General features: G+C 35.9%; 1 protein-coding gene across 2 annotated transcripts in view; it reads left to right on the plus strand.

Annotated features, from left to right (window-relative positions):
• The first annotated feature begins 830 nt into the window (after window positions 1-830).
• LOC149791768 (protein lifeguard 2-like) overlaps window positions 831-26,541 on the plus strand; it is an 85,568-nt gene continuing 59,857 nt past the window's right edge. Inside the window, exons 1-4 of one of the 2 annotated variants that reach the window (XM_089970269.1) lie at window positions 831-964; window positions 2,576-2,750; window positions 9,644-9,744; window positions 11,635-11,699. In XM_089970269.1, the coding sequence (XP_089826395.1) occupies window positions 2,600-2,750; window positions 9,644-9,744; window positions 11,635-11,699 (317 nt within the window). In that variant the 5' untranslated portion in view covers window positions 831-964; window positions 2,576-2,599. The remainder of the gene's footprint in view (window positions 965-2,575; window positions 2,751-9,643; window positions 9,745-11,634; window positions 11,700-26,541) is intronic. The other variant, XM_089970270.1, reaches the window with a different exon arrangement.

Here is a 26,541-nt window from a genome sequence, read left to right on the forward strand (position 1 = left end):
GTTACGTTAAAAATCCCCCCCCCCCCTCTCTCTCTCTCTCTCACACACACACACACACAAGTGCCGACATATATATTTTGTTTTGCTATTTATATTTTATTCCCCAGAAGATCTCTTGTGTGTATACAGAGCAAAAGTATTGGACGTAGGTTTTTCAACTTACAAGTTTTACTCCATTATAAACATAATTAATGAACACACAGGCTCTTGAGGTCTCGAGAAAAGTCAAGACAGTTGACAAACATACATACATACATACATACATACATACATACATACATACATACATATAATTAAATGAGAGGGATGAAAGAATGATAAAGTCAGAGGGATAGTGATTCATGTGGTATGGAATGTAAAATTTTAAATAACAATCCTGATGGAACAAAACGTAAATATGTTTCTGAATCTTAATACATTTCTGCATGTAAGTCTTACAAAACTAGTTCCATGAATTTACTCCATTCCTGTAACTTCCCTTACATTACAGTGTTTTCGCCTAGATTACTGTCCATTACTGCCCATTACTATCCGTTACTCTCCATTAGTATCCATTACTGTACATTACTGTGTTTAGGGAGACCGAAATACTTATAGCGGAGTGCAACGCAGGAAGTATAATAAGCAGGGAACCAGACTAAAATATAGCTTGTTTCTTGTGTGCAGTAAGTACTCGTTGTCGGATTAAAAGTAATTGCAGTTAATTTCATTAATAAGTATCTATTATGAACAATTTTTTAACTATTTATCACACAAAATTAAAATCAATGGCTATTAAGGTAAATATTGTTGTTGGAGACATTTTACATATATCATTTATCCTCAGGCGAAAGCGGAAGTTGGACAATTCCAAACGGACATTAGTTTTGACGTCAGTATCTCTTGACAGAATTGGGAAATCCGTATGTACGTTTAGGCGTAGTTCAAAAGGTACATAGTCGTCAAAGCGGATAGTCGACAAGTGGTAAGACTTTAATGCAGATATGAAAACAATTATGATATCTGGAATTCTAAAATATGTCGAATAATGCAATCGATTTTTTCTGACAAATGAAAATCTTCCTGTCACTGTTTCTCATGGAGTGACCAGAAGTCATACATATTAACTTAGATAATGAAATGTCTTATGACTGTGACCTAATTTTCTGGAGTGTCTCTTAGAACGTACGTTACCGAAAAAAAGCATATTATATTAATCGGTAGAAAGTTTGAGAATATTTTGTATAGAGTGAATACATGATGTTACATTCTGCTGTACTGTTTGTTATTTTCATGATTGTTATCTATTTCAGTATCAAGCTCGAGTTAGTAACCAATGTCACATTACAAACATATCAATATAAATTAGTTGGTAACATCTAGAGTACTCGATTGCTTTAATTGCAGAATGTTATGTTTTTCCCCACCCACTCCCAGCTTCCAGTCATAGAAACTTTTTAATCAAAACCAGAACCCCATGTTGTAAACAGTAATTGTTCAAAACTGAAATCAGTATTTTCCAATATAATAGCCCCTTTATCGAATTGCATCATAAATAGAAGACTGATCTGCAAAATAATTGGGCTGTGTGAAGATGTTTTCCATGTAGTCCTGCACAGAATGTCAACCATTTCTAAGAGCAATTTCTGATTGCTTGGATTGTCCTATTAGGTTGAAAGACCAAGAACATGTTATCTTGTGTTCGGCAACCAGAACACCCCATTAGTTTAAACATGGTTGTGATCTGTCAGCATTACTGTTCTGATACAAAACTGAAATCAGTATTTTCCAATATAATAGCCCCTTTATTGAATTGCATCATAAATAGAAGACTGATCTGCAAAATAATTGGGCTGTGTGAAGATGTTTTCCATGTAGTCCTGCACAGAATGTCAACCATTTCTAAGAGCAATTTCTGATTGCTTGGATTGTCCTATTAGGTTGAAAGACCAAGAACATGTTATCTTGTGTTGGGCAACCAGAACACCCCATTAGTTCAAACATGGTTGTGATCTGTCAGCATTACTGTTCTGATAGACTATAAAAATCGTGGTGTAGTTTAACCAGGACTAGCTTTACCAATTTATTTTAATTTGCAAATTGTACAGATGATGTTATTTAGGCATGCTATATTTATTACCACAAAATAGTTCGTATACATATGCAGAAAAACACCAGTTAATGCCTATTACCACCAACTATACAAAAAACCCTTGACAAATGATGCAGCTTGACGCTCGGCATTAAGAGGTTAGTGTTAGGACTGGTTGGCCTGGTGTCAGGATAATGTTACTGGGTGGGACATCATGCTACATGCCTACGGCATGATGCCCAGTGCTAGACATCACTATAAACTGTCACATTGCAGACACTATAGCGATATGACTGAAAAAGTGTTAAAGCCATGTTAAAAATCCAAATCACAAATGATGCAAATCATAATTCAGTGTTATCATTCAGTAAGTGCTTATACAATTGCATTTACAGAGCAAAATCAATTCATACAATGATTTTCATCATTATTAACAGATGGGTGTATGTAACCATACTTAATTCAAGCTTTTCTCTTCATTTAGTTGTTGCCTTTGTTTTTCAGGAAATATAGAAGGAAGAGTGCGTCATGTCATACCCCAGTGCTCCGCCGCCTAGTTATGGGCAAGCTACAGCATATACCACCAAAGAGACGGAATATAAACCCTCAGCAGCTTATCCACCACCCTATGCCCCGCCACAGGCAAGTTATGATCAGCCACCTGTAGCTCAACCAAACGGTAAGGAGTGATATTGTTCATTTGGATCATGTGCATATAAATCTTTAGCTTACTCTGAAATCATTTATCTTAGGGTATTCATTTTCAATTTTTGTTTTTGCTACTTCAGTTTGTGTGGCAGGAACGGGTTCATTTTGTCTGTACAGAAGGATCATTGAGCAAATTGGACCTTTAAATTGGTGGTTTTTAGCAGCCACAAAATCCCCAAATCTAGTACCACATGAATAAAAGTGACTTACGGTATCTGAATCGCATTAATGTCCTCAAATTTGTTCTACCAAAGATCATTTGTATCCGAAGCATAACTACTGTGTCATAATTAATTAGAACTCTGTAAAAAAAATTTAGTACACTGTATGCATCTTTTAAGCTCCTGTATATTTGGTGATCAATATAATCAGGAAACCAGTCTAGATTTTGGTGAGGAGAAAATTGTGCAGTATTGTTGTATTTATTTCCTGTGTTTTTCAATTGTATTTTAAATGACTAAATTAAGGATAGTCTGTTATGAATACAGTAAAACCTGTCTTGAGAGACCACTGCTATGAGAGACTGCCTGTCTTGAGAGACCAGGTTCTCCATGTACAGATTTAGAGATTATATAGTGTTATAACCTGTTATGAGAGACCACCTGTCATGAGAGACCATTATGTTTTGGCAGAAGGGGTGTTCTCTCAAGACAGGTTCCACTGTACTAAGATATATACCATAGTATTTTCTCTTTATTGTATGAAGTTTGTATTCCTGAACCCTTTTATTTGAAATATACATCACATTGCACTGAATTTCCAGCTGACATGGTAACATGCATGCAAACACAGAAAAACTAAGCCTCAAAAAGATGCACAACACTTGTTTTTATTCCTGTGAGGCTGAACATTTAAACAGGGAAATCAGCAAAATTTCAGGTGTAAGATATATGAAAAATGTTTTACATGTGCATCAGTATGGAATTCTTACATGACAGGAATTTACATATATTCACACATGTATGTTCATGGCTGCACATGTGCACACACACACACACATTCTTGTATTTGGTGGATATCAAGGACTTGCATATGGAACCGCGTACCAAGGACATTTGTTCTGGCGATGTTAGAGTGAAAAGAGATACTGTTTGAGGCAGTAAATTAATAGGAGATGGTGATGTATCAATGAGGGGACTGTATTATCAGTTCTAAGGAATATGAAATTTAGCAATGCTAGCGAGGACACACATCTTCACACAAATATTTGTATAATCAATGCAAACTAAGGACTCACACTATTTGACAAAATCATGGAGACTGTGGACATTGGTATGTTATGACCAACAAGGACATGTTTGTATATCTAGTCGAGTCTTAACAATCAATACGACTGCTCAGGTGGCCTAGTGGTTAGAGCGTCTGCCTCAGATGCGGGAGGTTGCAGGTTTGAACCAAGGCCAAGTCATAACAAAGACATGAAAATGGTACTAACAGCTGCCTCGCTAGGCGCTCAGCATTAAGTTTAGTGTTATGACTAGTCAGCCTGGTGTGAAAATAATGTGACTGAGTGGGACATCACGCTACATGTCTGCTACCTAATGCCCCAATGCTCGACATCACTATAAACTGCCACACTGCAGATGTCATAGCGGTATGACTGAAAGATTGCTAAAGCTACGTTAAAATCAAATCTAAATCACATGCTAGTATTAAGTAACTGTAACCTCCATAAGGGTTTCATCTTCAACTGTTCTTTAGGGTTATTACATTATTATTTTGTTGTTGACTGATTGATGAATTTATTGATTGACTGATTGACCTGCACTTCGATTTTAGTATGACATATCATGCTTCGGACTAATCCACTGCTTTGGAGATCATATTGTGGTAAATTTGGAGTATGCATTTGGTTATAGCGCCCCGTTTTAAGAATTCTTAGATTTGTATGATTACTTGTTTGATTATTGGAGCTCGGTGCAATGGAAATATTCCTTAGCCCGAAATAATTAGCCAATTAGTAGGAGCAAATGTCACAGAGCGAAATGTTAGTAATTTTCATGATACCATGGTTGACTTCTAGTGAATTCTGGTCAAAACCGCATGAGTGTCCCTGAGTAATATAGTTCCTATTAAAACCTAATGGTGTATGTTGGTGGTGTGACTGCAGTGGTAGTATTTACGGTAGGAAACCGATAAATTACACAAAGGAATAAACAAGAAGGGACTTGGCAGATACCGCTTATGTCGCCATGGTGGCAAATGTGACGCAGTTATAATGGTGAAATGTGCCTTGAAACCATGAATTGACTAGCCAAAGGTGGTGCAGTAAAAATAGTTCCCTGTGTTAGAGGATAGTTGTATAGTTTCTATGGCGTGAACTGCTGATGGTACGGAAAGCTGATGAAGAGAAACCATGCAGATGTGTGGTTGATATATATGTGGCAAGTTTTGAGATCTGTGGTCTTGCATTGATTAGCGAAAAAAAATTGTATAGAATGGACACGTCAGGCTTCCTTATTTACAACTGAAGTTGTATAGAAGTCTTTGGAAATTTGGGGTAAAATTATAACTTCTAGCGGAATCCTGCCAATGTTTGACACCGCTCAGTCAAGAAAATACCCCAGCTTGCAACAATACTATTGGCTGGATTTGAGCACTTATAGCAGGATACTCGCCTTATTGTCAATGACTATTTGCTTTTTGACAAAATAGAGAAATATCTTCGTTGCATAATATGCGTACGAATCTTCTTTCTTTCTCTCTTTCTCTCTCTGGCATGTGCAGATGTAATGTTGCAAATAAGAACGAATGTTTGTGTTACCCATATTGTGTATTTCACAGAGACTGTATTTTTCAAGTCATTTTGGTTGAATAAATCGATGATGCACACAACATTATTTCTGTTGTAATCTGTATAGTGTTTTATCTCAGCCTCAACACAAAGAGTAATGAATGACTAAAACATCGATAACAACAACAACTTATCTATGTTAACTGAATTGAAACCTCCTAAATAGCTTTAAGTTCAGTAATTGCAGCAGTGAAGAACAGTTCTGTGAGAGTACATGTATGTATAGAGTTAGTGGATGGGTATAATTATCTAATACCTTTTTACAAACAGTTTATTCTGTTTTATTGTTTTGGAGCCATGAATGAACAAGAATATACTTTAATGGTACAACACTCTCTTGGTTTACTTTCCAAATCACTTAGTTTATATATTTGCTAATTCAAGGTACCACGTAAAGGTGTTTTGTATCGCTATTGGAAGTTTTAAACAGTTTTTGTCCGCATTGCCTTCTGTATAAAACATACTGAAAAAAGACTAAATGAGTAAGAATATTACAGTCCAATGCAGCTCTAAATAATTGTTCTGTTCAGTTATAAATACTAGTTGGTCCTGTAAAACAAACTGAGCGTTTTGGCTATTGTTAAAAACCTCTTTGATTTTGGGTAGGCAAAATAGATTGACGCCTTGTTTTTACTTGTTGTGTGTTGTTTTAATAAGACTTCATTTACAACAGAACTATCGATACAAATATAATTCATGATATGTTCAGCAAAGTCATCAAATCACCAACTGAAGCAAGCATATACATTTAAAAGAACATTGAATGCATTCAACCGTTTACGATTGCTTGCATGTTTAGTTGTAGGTCTTAAGAGCGTGATAATGAAAAACATATTGCTATAATTAAATGTTTCATTTTGAGACTGATCATCTTGATGATAAATATTTGACCTCTATATAATATATTTATTTTTCTATATATTTACTGATGTTCTGTGCATGTAACTTCCAAATTCGGTTAGTGATAATTCGATCTCACCATAACGGGATTTTTCACTTGATTCACATCTGTTCTCTCCTGTTTGAATACTAATTAGGCAAATGATGAAATTGGGGTGAATATATCTCTTTTAATAGTCATAAAATAAATTTTGCATTTCAAGGATGTCTTTTCAATATCTTTACGTGTGTAAAATCTTGCCGCAAACAGGACGTTTTAACTTTAGAGATGGGTTGGATAATTAGCAATTTTGGTATAACTCTACAATGAATTCATGCATATTTCAAATAGCGTTTTGATGTAATTCTTTTGTACATGTCTTAGATTTATTTGCCTGTATTGGATGTGTATGGTATGAATGTGTTGTGAGTCTCCCAACACTATTGTCTCACGTGCGTGAAATATAAAAAAATACCAAGTACTGTTATATGCACCAGCTTATCATATAGTTTAGCGAAGTGGTTGGTATCTGATGCTTGGATCTAAAAGAAAATAATACATTTTTGCAATGTGTAATTTGACAGCAGAGATCTTTCTACAAGTTTTCCCTCGGGCAATCGAGGACATGGTTTCGGGCATGTGTATCACCAGCTTTGGAAGAAAGATACACTCCAAAATCACGAACAAGTACGAAGTGTGTAAACAGGGACCTTCCTACAAATCATGATTTAACGTTATTCTAGGCTAAAATAGTTTGGAAAAGCACAATTTTACCATATTTACAACCGAGGACAGCCTTGGTACGTTTGTGTGTAATCTCATTAATGTCCTAAGTTTACACCAAATACAAATGCACACACACACACACACACACACATCCATGGACACTTTTCAAAAAGGGGCATTTACTCCAGGGTAAGGAGATATTTTTTCATTTATAATTTGATTTGAAAAAATGGAGCAGCTGTGGTTGACCATCTCACCTCTTCTGATGATTCATAAGCACATATACAACACATAAATACATTTTTTAAATTAAACTATTAAAGACAGGTATGACATTCAAAATACAGCAACTGAACACTGTCAAAGATGTAAAGGACAGACTGCAAACAGCTTTGTTCCATCAATTAGTTTCTCAATATGGCCATTATTATTACTTCTCCATCTCTCTCTCTCATACTTGGTCAAGAGTTCAAGACTGGTACTAATTAGCTTCAGGAAACTGGAATGCAGTAATGATCTAGATAATGACATGTAAGCAACCAGTTGAAATAGCAATATTTAAAAACATTAATTTGGTGGTCATTTTTAAGCTAAATCAAATATTTGGATAAACAATGGTTTCAATAATTTCTCAGAACTCTGTGATATGAGAAAGGAAGATAGAAAGAAAAAAATGCAAGAGGATAAAGCATTAATCACTGAAGAAAAAACAGAAAACTTGTTTATAGGACTATACCATAGACTATAAGACTATGACAGTACCATAGAATGTAAGACTTTGACTATACTATAGAATGTAAGACTAAGACGACTATATCATAGACTATAAGACTAGGACAGTACCATATAATGTAAGACTATGACAGTACCATATAATGTAAGACTTTGACTCTACTGTAGACTGTAAGACTAGGACAGTACCATAGAATGTGAGACTAGGACAGTACCATAGAATGTAAGATTAGGACAGTACCACAGACTATAAGACTAGGACAGTACCATAGAATGTAAGACTTTGACTATACTATAGACTGTAAGACTAGGACTATATCATAGACTATAAGACTAGGACTATATCATAGACTATAAGACTAGGACAGTACCATATAATGTAAGAGTAGGACAGTACCATATAATGTAAGACTATGACAGTACCTTAGAATGTAAGACTATGACAGTACCATATAATGTAAGACTTTGACTCTACTGTAGACTAGGACAGTACCATAGAATGTAAGACTAGGAATATACTATATGCTCTAAGACTAGGACTTTACCATAGAATTTTGTTGTAGGCTTTAACGCCATTTTTCAGCACACAATAGGCTATACATGGTAGCCAGTATTAGCGGTGGAGGAAGAACCAGGGAAAACCCCCAGAAAGAACCACCGACCCATGAGAAGCTACTGGCAAGCTTTCTCACATACCCACATTAGCGGAATCCGAGACTCGAACCCATGCAGAGGTGAGATGGCAGTGATCAGTAACGGAGAGTGCTTTAGACCACTCAGCCACTCTGGGCCCCACCATAGACTGTAAGACGGGGACTATATCATTGACTATAAGACTAGGACAGTACCATATAATTTAAGACTAGGACAGTACCGTATAATGTAAGACTATGACTGTACCATAGAATGTAAGACTAGGACTAAACCATAGACTGTAAGACTAGGACTAAACCATAGACTGTAAGACTAGGACTAAACCATAGACTGTAAGACTAGGACTAAACCATATACTGTAAGACTAGGACTAAACCATATACTGTAAGACTAGGACTAAACCATAGACTGTAAGACTAGGACTATACCATAGACTGTAAGACTAGGACTATATCATTGACTATAAGACTAGGACTATATCATTGACTATAAGACTAGGACAGTACCATATAGTGTAAGACTTTGATAGTACCATAGACTGTAAGACTAGGACTAAACCATAGACTGTAAGACTAGGACTATATCATTGACTATAAGACTAGGACTATATCATTGACTATAAGACTAGGACAGTACCATATAATGTAAGACTTTGATAGTACCATAGACTGTAAGACTAGGAATAAACCATCGACTGTAAGACAGGACTATACTGTAGACTGTAAGACTAGGACTATACCATAGACTGTAAGACTAGGACTATACTATAGACTATAAGAGACTCAGAATATACCTACAACTATAAGACATGGACTTGACCATATACTGTAAGACTGGGACAGTACCATATAATGTAAGATTAGGACTAAACCATAGACTGTAAGACTGGGACAGTACCAAAGAATGTAAGATTAGGACTAAACCATAGACTGTAAGACTAGAACTTGTCCAGACTATAAGACAAGATCAATACCATAGTATGTAAGACTTAAAAAATATGTGAAAGTATCAGCTGGCAAAGCTTCTTATCATATGTTAAATATTTTACCTTTGCTATCATGTAATATCTCTTTTCAAGTTGAAAGTGGCTATGGAAATAGAGTGTCAGATACACCAAGCACCACCTTTAATGTGATGTCTTTCTCAGATAAAGCAATTCGCAGAGGATTTATCAGAAAGGTACAGTATTTTTTAATTTAATGATACAATCAGTGTTTAAAATTACTGTTGGCCTAAAAGTCCAGCTTCAATGTATTTGTCATAGGACATTTAACAGTCAGGTAAAACATCTGCCCATCAGGCCAATGGCTTATCCTGTGTTTAAACACTCAGTTTTAACTAGTTTAGCATATATGAAAGAAAGGTCTAGCCATGTCAGGTAAATAAAATATGTTTTAATCTTTTCCTTTGACTTTTCTCTTTGTTTGTCTCTGGTGTAGGACTGTGCAAACATCTTAAATTTTCAGATCCTGTCCATAATGAAATGCCATCATTTTTGCTAAAACCTTATGTGTATTTGTGTTTTACTAAGTGATTGTCAGTTTATGCTATATCCTTCTTATGTGTACTTGTGTTTGACTCAGTGATTGGTAGGAAATAGAAGTCATTGAATTGGGTTAAATGTTCAGTACCGCTTGCATTTTTCCTATATATTATCTGATGATAATCAACAATAACAAGTAAATAAAATGACAATTGTACAGGTTATATATTAAAAAAGCATGATTGTCTGATGCTGTAAATCTTTTTTAAGACTAAGTGCCAGAAAACGAGTTGGATCAGTGCAGTAGCAGACATAACAGGCAGTGAGTCGATACTGTCTGACTGTGACTGAGAATTTGTTGTATATTCTTCTTATCATGATGACAAATAAAGATGTTGATCTTTTCGATGCTGCAGAATAATTCTTATACATTTTTGATGCTATATTCCCTGTATTTTTATGTTTTTTCCTCTGTATTTATGACTTTGGTATTGGGACCTTTAGCTCCTTTGAAGGGTCTTCATTGTAACTTTAGACCCTTTTGGCCTTTGGCATTTTAAGCCTAATTTTTAAGTACTGGATGCTGCAGTCTCAAATGAAGAAATTAAAAATAAAAGTGTTAATTTCAGTGTAAATTTAATCACTAAGTTTGTAAATGAATTTATTTTATTTGTCTAATGAGATGCAGTGATGTATTAGAGTCCATCAGAAAGGTGAGGGGAAAGAGGAATTAATATTGATAAATGCTATTTTGAAGACATTTTTTTATCCAACACTTGGAGAAAGTTGTGCTGTACTCAAGTAACAATTTAACTCCTAGTATCTTGTTTGTTTCTTATTTTGCTGTTTTTTACATTATGATGGACCGCTCTGATGGCCTAGTGGTTAGAGCATCTGCTTTGGATGTGGGAGGTCGCGGGTTTGAACCCTGGCCAATTCATACCAAAGACTTAAAAAATGGTACTGACAGCTGCCTAGCTAGACGTTCAGCATTAAGAGGGTTGTGTTATGTCTGTTTGGCCTGGTGTCAAGATAATGTGACTGGGTAGTACATAATGCCCCAGTGCTAAGCATCATTATAAACAGCCACATCGCAGACATCATAGCGATATGACTGAAAAATTGTTAAAGCTACATTAAAAATCCAAATCTATCACATACACACATACAGACACATTAAGATGGCGTGATACATGACATTTTTCATCAACTGACACATTCACCAGGAGACATTTTTTTTGACAGTCTTCTAGTAAAAAAAAACAACAATGTGAATTTTATATTATTGTTATGTAATATTTATATGCAAGATACAGCCATTTTAAAATTGTTGCATATCTACTTATTACCACAGAAAACCTTGTTTTATCCATGCACAGGATTATATCAAGAATCACATCAGTGACTGCCAAGTCATTATTGAACTGAAAAATTCAATTATATCAACCCAAATTATTTATTAATTTTGGATTAAAGTGAGTATTGTCATTGCCTTGAATTTGTTATTTGAACTACACATAATCCAGAAATATGTTCTTTAATGAGTTTTGCTTTAGTTCTTGTCATTATTTTTTCCTTTTTTTAAGGTCTACTTGATATTGGCAGCACAACTCATCTTTACATTTGGGATTATTGCTCTGTTCACATTTGTGTAAGTATTTTCATATGTGTTTGAAGGTAGTCCTATTCAGTCAGGCACAGATGGACAGTTACTAAAGCATATTGTATGATTTTGGGTTTTCATGTCATGTGAATTTCCGGCCTCATATTTCTGAAGTGTCTATTAAATTATGTTTAACTTACATGATTTCAGGCCTCATATTTCTGAAGTGTCTATTAAATTATGTTTAACTTACATGATTTCAGGTCTCATATATATGAAGTGTCTTGTCAATTATGTTACATGTTTTCAGGCCCCTATAGTTATGTATCATCTTGTCACTTATGTTACATGTTTTCAGGCCTCATAGTTATGAACTGTCTTGTCAGTTATGTTACATGATTTCAGGTCTCATAGTTCTGAAGTGTCTTGTCAGTTATGTTACATGTTTTCAGGCCTCATAGTTATGAAGTGTCTTGTCAGTTATGTTGCATGTTTTCAAGCCTCATAGTTATGAAGTGTCTTTTCAGTTATGTTGCATGTTTTCAAGCCTCATAGTTATGAAGTGTCTTGTCAGTTATGTTACATGTTTTCAGGCCTTGTAGTGATGAAGTGTCTTTTCAGTTATGTTGCATGTTTTCAGGCCTCATAGTTATGAAGTGTCTTGTCAGTTATGTTACATGTTTTCAGGCCTTGTAGTGATGAAGTGTCTTGTCAGTTATGTTGCATGTTTTCAGGCCTCATAGTTATGAAGTGTCTTGTCAGTTATGTTACATGTTTTCAGGCCTTGTAGTGATGAAGTGTCTTGTCAGTTATGTTGCATGTTTTCAGGCCTCATAGTTATGAAGTGTCTTGTCAGTTATGTTACATGTTTTCAGGCCTTGTAGTGATGAAGTGTCTTGTCAGTTATGTTGCATGTTTTCAAGCCTCATAGTTATGAAGTGTCTTGTCAGTTATGTTACATGTTTTCAGGCCTTGTAGTGATGAAGTGTCTTTTCAGTTATGTTGCATGTTTTCAAGCCTCATAGTTATGAAGTGTCTTGTCAGTTATGTTACATGTTTTCAGGCCTTGTAGTGATGAAGTGTCTTGTCAATTATGTTACATGTTTTCAGGCTTCATAGTTCTGAGGTATCTTGTCATTTAATATAACATGTCTTCAGGCCTTGTAGTTATGGTCACTGGCAGTTGACCAGTGAATGTATCTTAAATACTGTCTTTAAAAGAATGCAGGTCACTACCAGTCAGAAAATAGTTGCTGGAGAAAATTACCTTAATTTTTCAGTAACAGTAGCCTCTGTAATGGGCAGATTGTATGCATCAGTAGCAGCAGCAGAGAGGGTGAACAGACCATAGAATTCCGACAAAACAAATAAAACAAACAAATAAATCATCTCGTAGAAAGGTCAAGATTTTACAAATGAACTTTTCCTTGAGATGTTTTATTTCTGTAATGGACGATTGTACTAATAAAACCTCAGTTCGAAATAGTATCTGAAAAAATAAAGTACTCTACGTGTTTATTTATTCTTGTTTATTTTTTTGACGACCAACGTTGGTAGGTACCCTCTCTGCTGCTCCTCCTCTGCTGATATTAATTAAATTATTATGTTATAATAAAATGATACATCCAGAATCTCATACTGCAAGAACAGCTCGAGAACGATTAGAAGCAATTAAAAAATTTCTTCCTGTCAAAGACTCATTTAGAAAAAATTTACAAGCGCAGCAAGAAGCAAAAGTTGAGTATGAAGAAGACACTAAAAAACTGTTTAAACCCGTCACTGCAGCTACTGAGAAAGTTGCAACTGTCATCAAAGAAGATCTTCTTCCGGTATCAGAAAAAATAGCAAGAAGAACTAAACAGGCAAAGAAGATTTTACGAGACCTTCCAACTGACATAGCTGCAGCTCAACCTCCACCTGTTGGTGAGGAAATACTTGAAGGTATTGGAGAACTTCGTACTGAAGTCGCCAATGTGAGAGAAAAACTTGCATCTAAATCCAGATCAGGAGGAGAGAGCTTAAAATTAATTGCAAGATTTAACGAAGGAGTTGTTGAGGAAATTAGAAAAACTGAAAGAGAGAAATTACCTGAGATGATATCAAAAAATGTATCTAATAAATCTAATTTTTTAAAACCCTTTTATGGAAAAACAAATGATGATTTCATTAAATGGATATATCGCGTATATTACAATAAAAAACAAGCTAGAGGTCAAGAATTTAAAAGATTTAATGAAGAAGTAAATAGACTTAGAGGGAGACGGGAACAACTAGGACAAGGAGAGTCCTCCCAGTATCAGCTTCCTCCACCTCTGCAACAAATAGAACAACAGCAATCTTCTTCGCCGCAGCAAAGGTTGAAGCCGGAACTTAAAAGGTCTAAAGAGCTACCTGGAAAATCAGCAGAGGAAAGATCACCCTTAAGACTATTTAAGAAAACAGCAGAAGAAGGAGCAACGGGAAGTGGTCTGGGAAATAATTTTGTTTGTCCTGATAATATCATTAATGATGTGTCACGGTTAGAAGTTCTCATAGGAGGAAAACGTGCCGGAAATAATTCACCAGAAATAACCAATGAAGCAGCTGATATTTGTCGGCGATTATTTCAAGGTGGTATCATGGATATCGGAGTTTACCGAGAACTTATTGATGAGCTCGTTGATGATTAGTCAACGCGATTAGATAAATGGTAAATAAAAGAAGATGATTGTGCATAATAATCATCGTAAACCCACACAGGTTAGAGCGGTAAACTCACGATTACCAATCTATAGTGTTATTTACGGAAATGGACTTGGTGATGTTATTCAGGGATTATTTACAAGGATAGCTCCAAAAGTAGCACCTGTAGCAAAACAATTATCGATGAAGGCTATTGATATTGTTCGTGATAAAGCTCCTGGTGCAATTGTCAATGTTGCTGGTAAGGCGTTCTCGGCGATCAAAGAAAGACTAGCACGATTATTGCGACGAAAACAACAACCACCGGTGAAACTGGCAAGTACTGAGGTGATGCCCGCAGACGTAAGTAAAATAATAAATCAGGCTGCAAATCAAAAACTAGCGGCGATATCTGAAGAAGCAGAAAAAAATATAACAGCAAATTTAATAGCAGGAAGTGGTCTTCGTCGACGATGATCATCATTTGAAAAATGGTAACTATAATAAAAATGTTCAGGCGCGAATCAGACCCAGTATTTGATATGGAGGCACCTGTCCTTAAGTACGAGTCGGTACGTGATTATCAATTTTATTCTTATGACGCAAGACTACCAAATCAGCGAGGGAGAATCGAATTACAGGTTCATGATACAAGTAGATATTTCTTGCCCGCTGAAGCGTTTATTGAAGTAGAAGGTATACTTGTAAAGGGGGATGATACGGCATATGGTGCCAATTTGCGTGTTGGTTTTGTCAACAACGGAATTATGGCACTGTTTGATAGCGCCACATACATGATTGATGGAAAAAATATTGAATCAATTCAGAAGGATGTTGATGTTGCTACAACAATAATTGGTCTGGCGAGATATTCTGACGACTTTACAAGATCAGCTGGTCCAACAATGATGTTTGCCAAGGATATCACCGACAACGCCAACCATAATCAGTATATCAAGTTACTTTCACCACAAAATATTTCTGTTGCTAATCAGGCAGAAGCTGCCAACCCCGATCGTGAAACTAGACCAGCTGCTGATTTTGAAATCATAAAAGATTATGCCACGACATACAACCTGGGATTTGCAGCACGCCGAACAGCGTTGTCGGGAGATAATAGAAATTTTTCGTGTGCAATTCCATTATCTCACATCTTTGGATTTTGCAGAAATGTTAGAAAGGTCATCTTTGGAGCTAAACACACAATTGTGCTCGTAAGAAAAGGTGATGATAATGATGCAATCTGGCGAGGTGCTGGTGTTGCTGATGCTGGTAAAGTAGATATAACAAAACTTTCATTCTGGATGCCAGTAATAACTCCATCTATTACTGAGGAACAAAAATTACTATCTTTTATGGATCAAGGCGGTAAATCATTGCTATCATGGTTAACAGTAACCACAGATGCTGCTCAAAGCAATATTAATGGTTTATTTACATGGCATATAGCATCACAACAGGGTGTTTCTGCACCACGACATATTTTTATTGCACTGCAAAATATTGACCGGATAAATGATCAAGAACGTTCACATATGATATTTGATAACCTTGGAGTTAATGAAGTTTCCTTACGGATAAATGGACATCAAGAACCAACAGAAAATATACAACTAAATTATGCACAAAATCATGTAGCGCGCGCATATCATCGTTTAATGTCATTCATGGGACGTGATCAAAATATAGATACCGGTTTGCAAATATCACAACTAGATTTTAGAGGTCTATATCCGATTTATTATTTTTCACTAGAACATCTTGATTTATCCAAACAATCTGTTGTTGATATACACTTTCGAGCTCATGTTACTAACCCACCAGGTGCTGGTGCCTTTTACAGAGCGATCGCGGTCATACTTAGCGACAAAGCCATGTTACTTGAAGGTGGTAGTGGTCGAATGAGGGTTGTTGATGCACCGGTGGAAAATATTTAATCGTGTTATTTAGAAAAATATTATTTATATAAAAATGTCGTATAGTCATGTTAATGTTACTCTGACCCCCGGTCAGGTAAAAAAGCTTCAATCAAAAACCGCCAACAAATGCGGAACTAAAATATCACTAAAACGAGATCATATTAGTGGTGGTCCAAACAAATTATCGTTGACAAATAATCAGATTAAACATTTCAATAAAGCTCTAGAATCAAAAACTGGAGTTCAATTCCATCTCTCCCCGAGCGCCATCAAAGACATGGTTAAAACGGGTGGTATATTTCCACTACTTGCGGCCATTCCGGCATTAATAGCTGCAGCTGCTCCAGCCGTAGCAAAAGCGGCCGCGTTAGGTGCTGTTTGAACAGCCGCTGAAATGGCACTAAAGAAAGCAACAGGGCAAGGATACAAAAAAAAGGGGCGCGGCTTAAGATTGCCAGGATCTCGTTGGGGGAGAGGCCTAAGGCTTCCAGGGTCACTTCGTTAGACGTTCCAGCATCAAATTTTGATTTACTTAATGCCGCTAAAAAATTAAAAATATCTGCCTTTAGAGGTGTTTTTATGCGAGATCAATTACCGAAACAACCAAACAAACTAGAAACAGGTATTATTAATCTCGATGAACGTTCTGGACCTGGTACTCATTGGGTATCATACGCGGTTGACCCGCGTGGAATTGTTTATTTTGATTCGTACGGGTTAGCTCCACCTGTTGAATTTATCAAGTATGTTGCACCACTCCACGCAACAACCAAAGTTTGGTATTCAACGCTACCCACACAAACAATGACACATCCGCCAATATGCGGCCGTGAACGGTGAAGTAATTAATGTACTCGACGCTATATCAAAATCATCCAGGCCGCCACATAAAGTCGTGCACGATTATACAAGCAACCGATATGTTGCGCGTAAGGCGTTTTAAACAACGGATCTTATTATAATGGTTGATATTTACGGAAGATCTTCTTCACGCGTTAAGAAAAAGCTCGGCGACGTTGATCTGTCGAAGTATGTGACTAAGGATGACCTCGCTGATATCATGAACCTGGCTGGAGTTGACCCAGATGAAGTTGTTATTTTTCAGGATCGATATGGTAAACTAAAAACCAGCAATATCAAATGGAATGATATAGTCCGGCGAGTACTCGGTGCAGTTACGGATAATATTCCCGTGTTTACTGATGGTGGTAGAATCAGAGATTCAAGTATGTCACTTAAAACCATCAGAGATGAAATTGCAAAAAGTGTTGCTAATCGCGTGAGAAACACCGGTGACACAATGATGGGTGAACTTAGCATGAACGGGAACAAAATAGTAGTTTTAAGAGATCCAACATCTGACGAAGACGCAGCAACAAAAAAATACGTCGACGTCAACTATGGCACCGTAGACGGTAAATTATCCAAGTTACGGGCTGAGTATGACGTTCACGCAGGCGCTTTTGGAAGATTTCGAAGAAATTTTCAAAAAACCGATGATACCATAGATAAATTCTTCGGTACTCCACGCGCCATTGACATGAAACTCGTTGATATCAAAAGTAACCTAGACACGATCAAACAAACACAGCAAGACGTCGTAGCGGGAATTCCTGAGATTATCAGTAAAACCAGTCTGATTAAAATTCCAGCTGAAATAACTCCCGGGCATATCACAAACATCGTATGCACGGTATCATCGGGATTTGCAACATGATCGCAGCAAAATAATACTATCAAATATACCGCAACAGTCACTGGCGTGTACAGGTTGTCCGTGTTCAGTGCTGCAAAATTTGAAATATTTACAACGTTTCCATGGCGTCATTCCACCGACAGGTTTTCCGGGGTTGTATCTGTTGTATTAAATAACGGAACCGAAGAAATATTTATTCTGGAAGCAGATGATAAGAAATTAACCGCAACATCCTTCTGGTGGTGTTTGGAATTTGTAGCTGAAACACCTCAATTGGTTACTGCATAAAAATATATATGGACGGTGCACAATACAGATACAATCAAGCGCGTGAATGGCAGGCGGCGCTAAAAGATCAAGTTGATCAATATACAGTAAAAGTAAAAAAATATCGACGACGATTAGTTATCGCTGATGTAATTGTTTATTCAGTATCCGCTGTTGTTGCTGGAACCGGTGTAATATTATCAGCGTTGACAACGATGGCACCAGTAGCTGTAACTATTTGTATTTCAGCAGCAACAACTATTGCAGGTGTGCTTAATATCATCACAAAAAAAATATGTACTTGTACGAACGAAAAATTATCCGATTACAAAATAAAATTACATACAGCGACGGTAGCATACTCGAAATTATCCTCGTTGTTATCAGCGAGTCTCAGTGATGGAATTATATCTGATTTCGAATTTTCAATGATAACTAAAATATACGACGAAGGTATTAAAGATACAAGTATCAATAATGACAGAATTACTCCAGCAGATCGTGACCAACACAACTCCGCCAAAGATAACGATGATCTCGGTAAGTTCAATTAATCCTGAATTTAGTGTTAATTTTCCCACTGCAATTCCAGTAAAAGAAATAGCACTAGAACAATTACGAGTATATTACAGCTGGCCAAATATCAGATCAAAATCATTTAACGGTACACCAGCAAATAATTCGCTCGTATTTGCTAACAACAACAAACCCGATGGAACACCTGACTGGATTGTTGTTGGAATACCAACTGGCAGTTACGAGATTGAAGAGATCAGTGAGGAATTTGCGCGTAGAATAAAATCAATAACGGGAAAAGAATCAAAAATATCAATTAATGTTCATGAACCCACCCTGTCCTCGACGATTGAAATAAACTCGCCTGATTATGCTGTTGATATTTATCAATCCACGATAAGATCCGTACTAGGTTGGCCTGAAATATCACCACCGATAACACCGATACCACCAGAACCGAAAAAGTCTGATTATGTCACGGATAGACAATCATATCATGAAATTAATCCATCATACGGGGAAAAACTACGTATTATAAAAAATAAATCAATGCTTCACATTTTTTCCTTCTTCGGTGAAATTGAGGCATGGATTTTTAAAAATCCGGGGGAAACAGGACGTTTTAAGGGTTTTTATCGAGATGAGATTATTAAATATTTTCAGGAAATCAATCAAGAGTGTAAAAAACAACTAGATCAACTAAATCAATATTTTAACGAACATATTTTTGACATATCAGCGTCATCGCGTGAAAAAATCATCACGCGTGTGGAAATATTAAATCAGCTTATATCAGATATGGAATATATTAATAACCGAATAGTTCAGGCGATGCTTAGTCTTTTAGAATCACCTAAAAATCCTGATGCATATAAATGGTTAGAAAAATATAAATTAACAGAAGCCGATGTACCAAATTATAAATTTCCCGGGTATAGTGTAACCGAGTTAAGAAAATCTATCAATGATGTCATTGATGAGTTTTTTCCTAAAATACTCGATGCATGGAGAAAATTAATTCCACCAGCAGCTGTTCTTAGACATGATAATGATCCACACGGCGGCGGAAGACACGTATCTCCGGGAATCGTTAATATAACACCGACGGTCGCGGTCAATCTGGTTTGTGACGTAATCGATGGCAGCTATCAAATAGATCTCGGAAGATCAAATCAAGCTCAACAAGGATACATCCTGTACACGTTCACACCACAAGTTCCCCCTGGAAGTTTAATCGTGCAAGAACCAACTAATCCCGTGTATTTGCGGTGTCACAATAATATGTTAACACGAATCAATTTTAAACTCACAGACCACCTTAATCGCTTAGTTGACATACGTGAAGAAGAGCTTGTAATAAATCTGTATGTAAAGTCGTAAGACTTTTGTCGTAAGACTTTTGTCGTAGATCTTTATGTAATGGAGGGTTTACCAACTCACCCATCAGAGTTATAAATAAATAATAATTCAGAAATAAAATAATAATTCAGAAATAAATAATTTGTAAAATTAAGAAATTTGTACAATTTTATGTTTTTGATGGGGTAAATGGTACTCAAATTAAGAAATTTGTACAATTTTGTAAATTTGATGGGGTAAATGGTAGTCAAAATTAAGAAATTTGTACAATTTTATGCTTTTGATGGGGTAAATGGTAGTCAAAATTAAGAAATTTGTACAATTTTGTTAAATTTCAGTAAAAATAAATAAATTCAGAAATAAATAAATAATAATTCAGAAATAAAATAATAATTCAGAAATAAATAATTTGTACAATTAAGAAATTTGTACAATTTTATGTTTTTGATGGGGTGAATGGTAGTCAAAATTAAGAAATTTGTACAATTTTATGTTTTTGATGGGGTAAATGGTAGTCAAATTAAGAAATTTGTACAATTTTATGTTTTTGATGGGGTAAATGGTAGTCAAAATTAAGAAATTTGTACAATTTTGTTAAATTTCAGTAAAAAAAAACAAATTAATTCAGTAAATAAATAAAATTAATTTATAATAAATAAAATTTATTAGGAACAATTTGACAAAGTTAGAATTTTCTTGATTTTAACTACCAATACACGTGGTCAGCGTTGACATGGACCCCAGTTACCAAAACTTTCATTTTCATTATCACCAGTAACGAAGTTACCCTGGATCGTTTCACCAGTAACGAAGTTACTTTGGATCGTTTCACGATCTAACATAATTTTTCTTAATAGTCTTATACGGGTACTAATCGTTTTCTTTGCCTCATACTCGTGGGATAATAACGATTTAATTCTTTCTATGGCGGTAGAGAGAGGAACGAACTCCTTCACATGATCATCTTCTACGGTAGCTAGCGACTGAAACATTGCCGCCTGAATCCGTTTCATGAGCCTGTATTCAGATGATAGTGTGTGTGTTCCCTGGGTTTTACGTTCTTGTAAAATCTCAAAATCAGAAACTATTTTTTCAGGATTTAGTTCATCAGATATATTAATTCCATCTTTTTTCAATTTTTTAATAGCAACAATTACATCATTGATATTTTCATGGTTCATTATATAATATATAAATCTTTAAAATAAAAAAAATATCCCTAGAACACCTATCGAGTGTTTAGCGAGTTCGTCGGGATGTTTCAGGGACAGCACAACCAAGAACTCGTAGCTTGCCACCGCAATCTACCAAGTTCATTAGGCAAATATTCCCTCTACGAGAGCCCCTAACCCGCCAAACAACGGTCTAGAGGCCCAAGAGGGAGGACGGCACAATCCTCATTAAACTCGTAGCTTGCCACCGCAATCTACCAAGTTTAGAGGATGTACACATAACATATAACTAACTAAGGACGGCACAAGGACAGCACAATCCTCATTAAACTCGTAGCTTGCCACCGCAATCTACCAAGTTTAGAGGATATACACATAACATATAACTAACTAAGGACGGCACAATCCTCATTAAACTCGTAGCTTGCCACCGCAATCTACCAAGTTTAGAGGATATACATATAACTAACTAAGGACGGCACAAGGACAGCACAATCCTCATTAAACTCGTAGCTTGCCACTGCAATCTACCAAGTTTAGAGGATATACATATAACTAACTAAGGACAGCACAATCCTCATTAAACTCGTAGCTTGCTACCGCAATCTACCAAGTTTAGAGGATATACACATAACATATATACAATGAAATGGATATATACAATGAAATGGATATATACAATGAATGAAGAGCCCCTATCGAGTGTATTAGCGAGCTCAGATTATGAATGAACGGCACAAACATATAACTTAACTAAGGACAGTACAAACATGTACGCTCAGCAAAATCCCACCCAGAATAATTAATCCAGTGGGTGATACGAAAATATGTATCAACCACAAGTCAATATTGTGGTTGGGATTTTGCTGAGCGGGGAGGGTTTGCGGTTCCCCCCACTATTATAAAAATCGCAATTATGCGTACACCACCGACAAATTGTCAGCCATGGGGGTTTGATCCTGGACCGCGAGCGTCACAGTCCAATACCATACTGATTGAGCTATCAAACCTTGTTACGAACATATGTTTCGGAAGTTAATATATAGTTAGCTATATAGCTAAGGAACCAATATTTACACTAAACAGCGGTTTCTGAATAATAACAGTTTCTGTATTTATAACAGTTTCTGAATAATAACAGTTTCTGAATAATAACAGTTTCTGTATTTATAACAGTTTCTGAATAATAACAGTTTCTGTATTTATAACAGCATTTTTCCTAAGCAGACTGCGAATCAATAATAACAGTGGCATGAACACACACCTGCAGGTCGATTACCATGACAACGGTTTCTGTTCTACACACAGCTTCCTGCGGATCAATAACATTATCATGATCTCTCGTAATGTTGTATGATGGGGAAATATTTAAAAAACATAAATAATACTTCTACGAGTAATTAATTACGAAGTAATTAATTACGATGTAATTAGTTAAACTGACTAATTACGATCATAAAAAATAAAAAATCTACGAAGAAAACTATATATTACAAAGTAATCTCCCTTTTATATAATCAAAAATTCAGTAGTGTATGGAGGACCTACTGTGACATAAATTAAAAAAATTAATTCAATGTGGTGATGATAGTTAATAATGTGGTGATGATAATTATTGATACTGAAAGATGATTTTCTGCTTATATTTTTTCGATAAAGCTGTTTTATATATATTTTCTGCGACTTTTTGTACTGAATGCGAGTGAATATCAAAATATTTTGCAGCTGAATGCATTGAACGAAATATTATTTCTTTACCAGTTTCTATGTTTGTGGAAATTACCGCCCTCTTTCCGATTGTCTTATATCTTCCTGTATTTCCACGTGTATTATTCTCGCTGTGAGAGATAGCTTGTAAATTGGATAAATTATTGTTTTGAGTATCCCCGTCAATATGATCAATAACAAGACCGTCTTTGATCAAACCCTTGTGACACTCGTATGTAAATCTATGACATAGATAATGTTTTCTCCCCCCAGCAGTAAACATTAGATAACCAACATTATTAATACAACCAACTGGTCTCTTCAACTTGCAGTGTCTGATGATACCATTAATATTTGATTCATAGTTTGTTATGACAGGATGTGTGACAAATATATTTTGTTCCATTATAATAATATTATACGTTTAAATCATTGTTTGTCTGAAATCTTGATATATAATCCCTCACGGATTTTATAGCGTTTTCACCGCTATTATTTTTTTTGTCATAATATCTTTTAAGTTCTCTGAACCGTTTTCCGCCGCACTTTCCACATAATTCTGTTTTTCCTCGCACTCCAATACCACACCTCAGACATGGTATTGGTCCTAGACTTCCTCGTCGTATGTTTTGTGAGTGTATCCAACAAAATTCCTTTCTACAGGATTTGTTGCATCGATTTACTGAGCCGATCATCAACCATCTACATTGAGACATTGTATATATATATATATATATATATATATATATATATATATATATATATATATATAATTTTCTTTATTTAAATATTTGTTTTAATTATATGAACGAGTTTGAGAGATTATCCCAAACTAGGCCTGTTAAATATAAATTCAACCTTGACAGATTATCTTCTGACTTGCCAGTGCGAGATTTGGTTGATCCGAAAAATAAAAGTTTGATCTCGAAAATTCACGACGCCAAGAAAGAATTTTACACGGATGGTGCATCTCATACATGGTCAACGTTCAAGATCATACGCAACACTGTCACGGACGCCACAATGAACGACAAGCGAGCGGCAACTATCATTAACTACATCGCTGAATACGAGGGCAATCAAAAATATTTCTTCAGAGTAAAATTTATTGTATTAACAGAAACAGGTAGTTGGATTATCCGTGACAAATATGATCCTGTCCTTGGCAATAATAAAACTATCATATTAAGTAAAAATTCCAGACCGGGTCTACTGACGGGTATTGACAAACCGTATTATGAACGAGCGTATCCTGTAACAGCGGTTATTTATGGAATCTATGAGATAAATAAAAAAACCCAACGTTGATAAACTAGCGCCGATGAAATTTTCAAGGTTAAATTGTGTGGCTGAACGAGTAATAGAACACTTTACAAACGCGATGCGTGGAAATGGATTAACTGATTTAAGGCGTGAAAAAATAAACTCGTGGGCTGATTCAGTTAAGGATACCGGTGCTACAATAAAAGATGTTGCTGAGTTAGGAAAAATATTAAAATTTCCAATAACTGTGGCGACAATAACGGGAGAAGTACTGTACCAGTCGAAATATAAATCGAAAGGAGCTCCAATAAATATTATCGATCATAACGCGCACGCATGGACTAACGCAGTAACAATATTTCCACGTGATCGAACTGTTAGATTTTACTCCCCAGATAATTCTGGGGCAGATATGTTTGATTTTATCAACGAAATAAGTAAAACCGATCCTGTATCGGTATGGTTATTTAAAAGTAATGAGGAGGGTGAATTTGATCAGTTTGTCAAACCGAACGGTGAAATATATCGAACAGAATCCCTCCATGACGAGATGAAAAATCTTGCGACGTTTTTACAGTGCAAGCACGCGGAAAATACTGACAAATTACTAACTAATTGTTTTACCGTTCCATCTGTTGCGGCTCATTTCGCCAGAGAACGAAATTCATGGAAACCAACACGATTTGATTTACTCGAGGACGTACGCGCAAGTTGCGTCGAATATGGACATGGCGGATTATGGAATACCAAATACAATTACAATGATGTTATTTCGGTTGATATGGTTGCATGTTATCCAGGAAGTTTTCTGGGATACGGAGATTGTTCTGTGTACTTTGACAGATTTGGTCACCCTACAAACGAGATGACGCGAGTGGCAATTAATGGACCATTACCTGATTTTGATCTGACTGGATTCGCCTGTATTGAATCGTTCGAGTTAAACGAAAATCTTCACAAGATTTGTTATGTTTGGTTTGGTAGACATTTTTGTGAAAAACGTTGGGCACCTATAGTTTTGTTGCGATATATGCTAGATTGTATGATACTGACATCGTTGGTGGTCAGTGAGGCAATTATATCATATCATGCACAGACCAAAGTTTGGTTGCCCATGTCAGATTCTGAAGTTATTAGCGAGTTTAAGGATGATATTCCTAATAAACTCAAAACCGCAAAAGATCTCGGTAGAAAAATTATAGGTAAATTTACTCAAGGTGGTGCATATGATTATAAAAGACATCACGCACGATTAATTGTAGATGATGCCGAGTACGATTTTATAATTGCTGATACAACAGCGAAAAATATATTTGTAAATCGAGAAAGTGTTTATTTATCCGACGGAACAAAATTGGGTACGATCGTTAGTTACATAAATGACGTCTCCCCACAATATACTCGTCTAAGATCTTCCATGTTGGCTTATGTTTCTATAAATTTATTATCGATGATTAATAGATTTCCTGAGACCGCAGTCAGAGTCGCAACAGATTCGTTTTATATTTCGAGTAAATATTTAGAACCTGTTATGAAATTTACAAGTAATGATGAACGATGGGGTTCGTGGAGAATAAAAAAGGAACTATTACACAATTACACAGAATCAGCAGATGTTCCAGTGAGAGATTTTTATCGTGAGGGTAATAAAATATCAGAAATGTCGAAAGCACCATCGTTGAGTGATCCAATAACTAGATATAAGACAGTATATCTCAATGGACCTGGTGGATGCGGCAAAACAACTCGAACGATTAATGTTTTTAGAAATTCAGATATAATCGTGCTGACACCCACACATAGACTTGCACGTGAGATGAAACAGCGGCAAGTACAATCGTGCACGTATCATAGTTTCTTTCGGTGGCGCGGAGATACATGGACTCCTGAACGGATGGGAGAAAAATATATACCTAAAATAATTATTTGGGATGAGATATGCACGGTGTCATTGGATACATTAAAAATGTTTCTTGATTGGTTGTTGACGAAAAATACCGCCATAATAATGTGTGGCGATCATGGTCAACCGCCGCCCTTTGTTGGACCATCTCCACGTGATTAGTTAAAAAATTTCGTTGATTATTACGAAGAAATAGATGATGATCATAGAGCTCTTGATGCAAATTTGAAGGAGTTTAAAAAATTAATCAGATTACAATCAAACAAAATTCAGTGTGAAATAATACGTGGAGTGATCTCAGAGACATCAATGAGTGATTTTTTGAAATTATGGAGACCCACCGATTTGATCGTAGCAAGTAGAAAAATAATCAGAGACGCTTTACAACAGCAGTTATTTCAACTACATAAAGAAAAATATTCAGAAC

Source organism: Sinohyriopsis cumingii, chromosome 9 (assembly GCF_028554795.1).
Source record: "Sinohyriopsis cumingii isolate HCF-2022 chromosome 9, ASM2855479v2, whole genome shotgun sequence".
NCBI classification, from domain to species: domain Eukaryota; kingdom Metazoa; phylum Mollusca; class Bivalvia; order Unionida; family Unionidae; genus Sinohyriopsis; species Sinohyriopsis cumingii.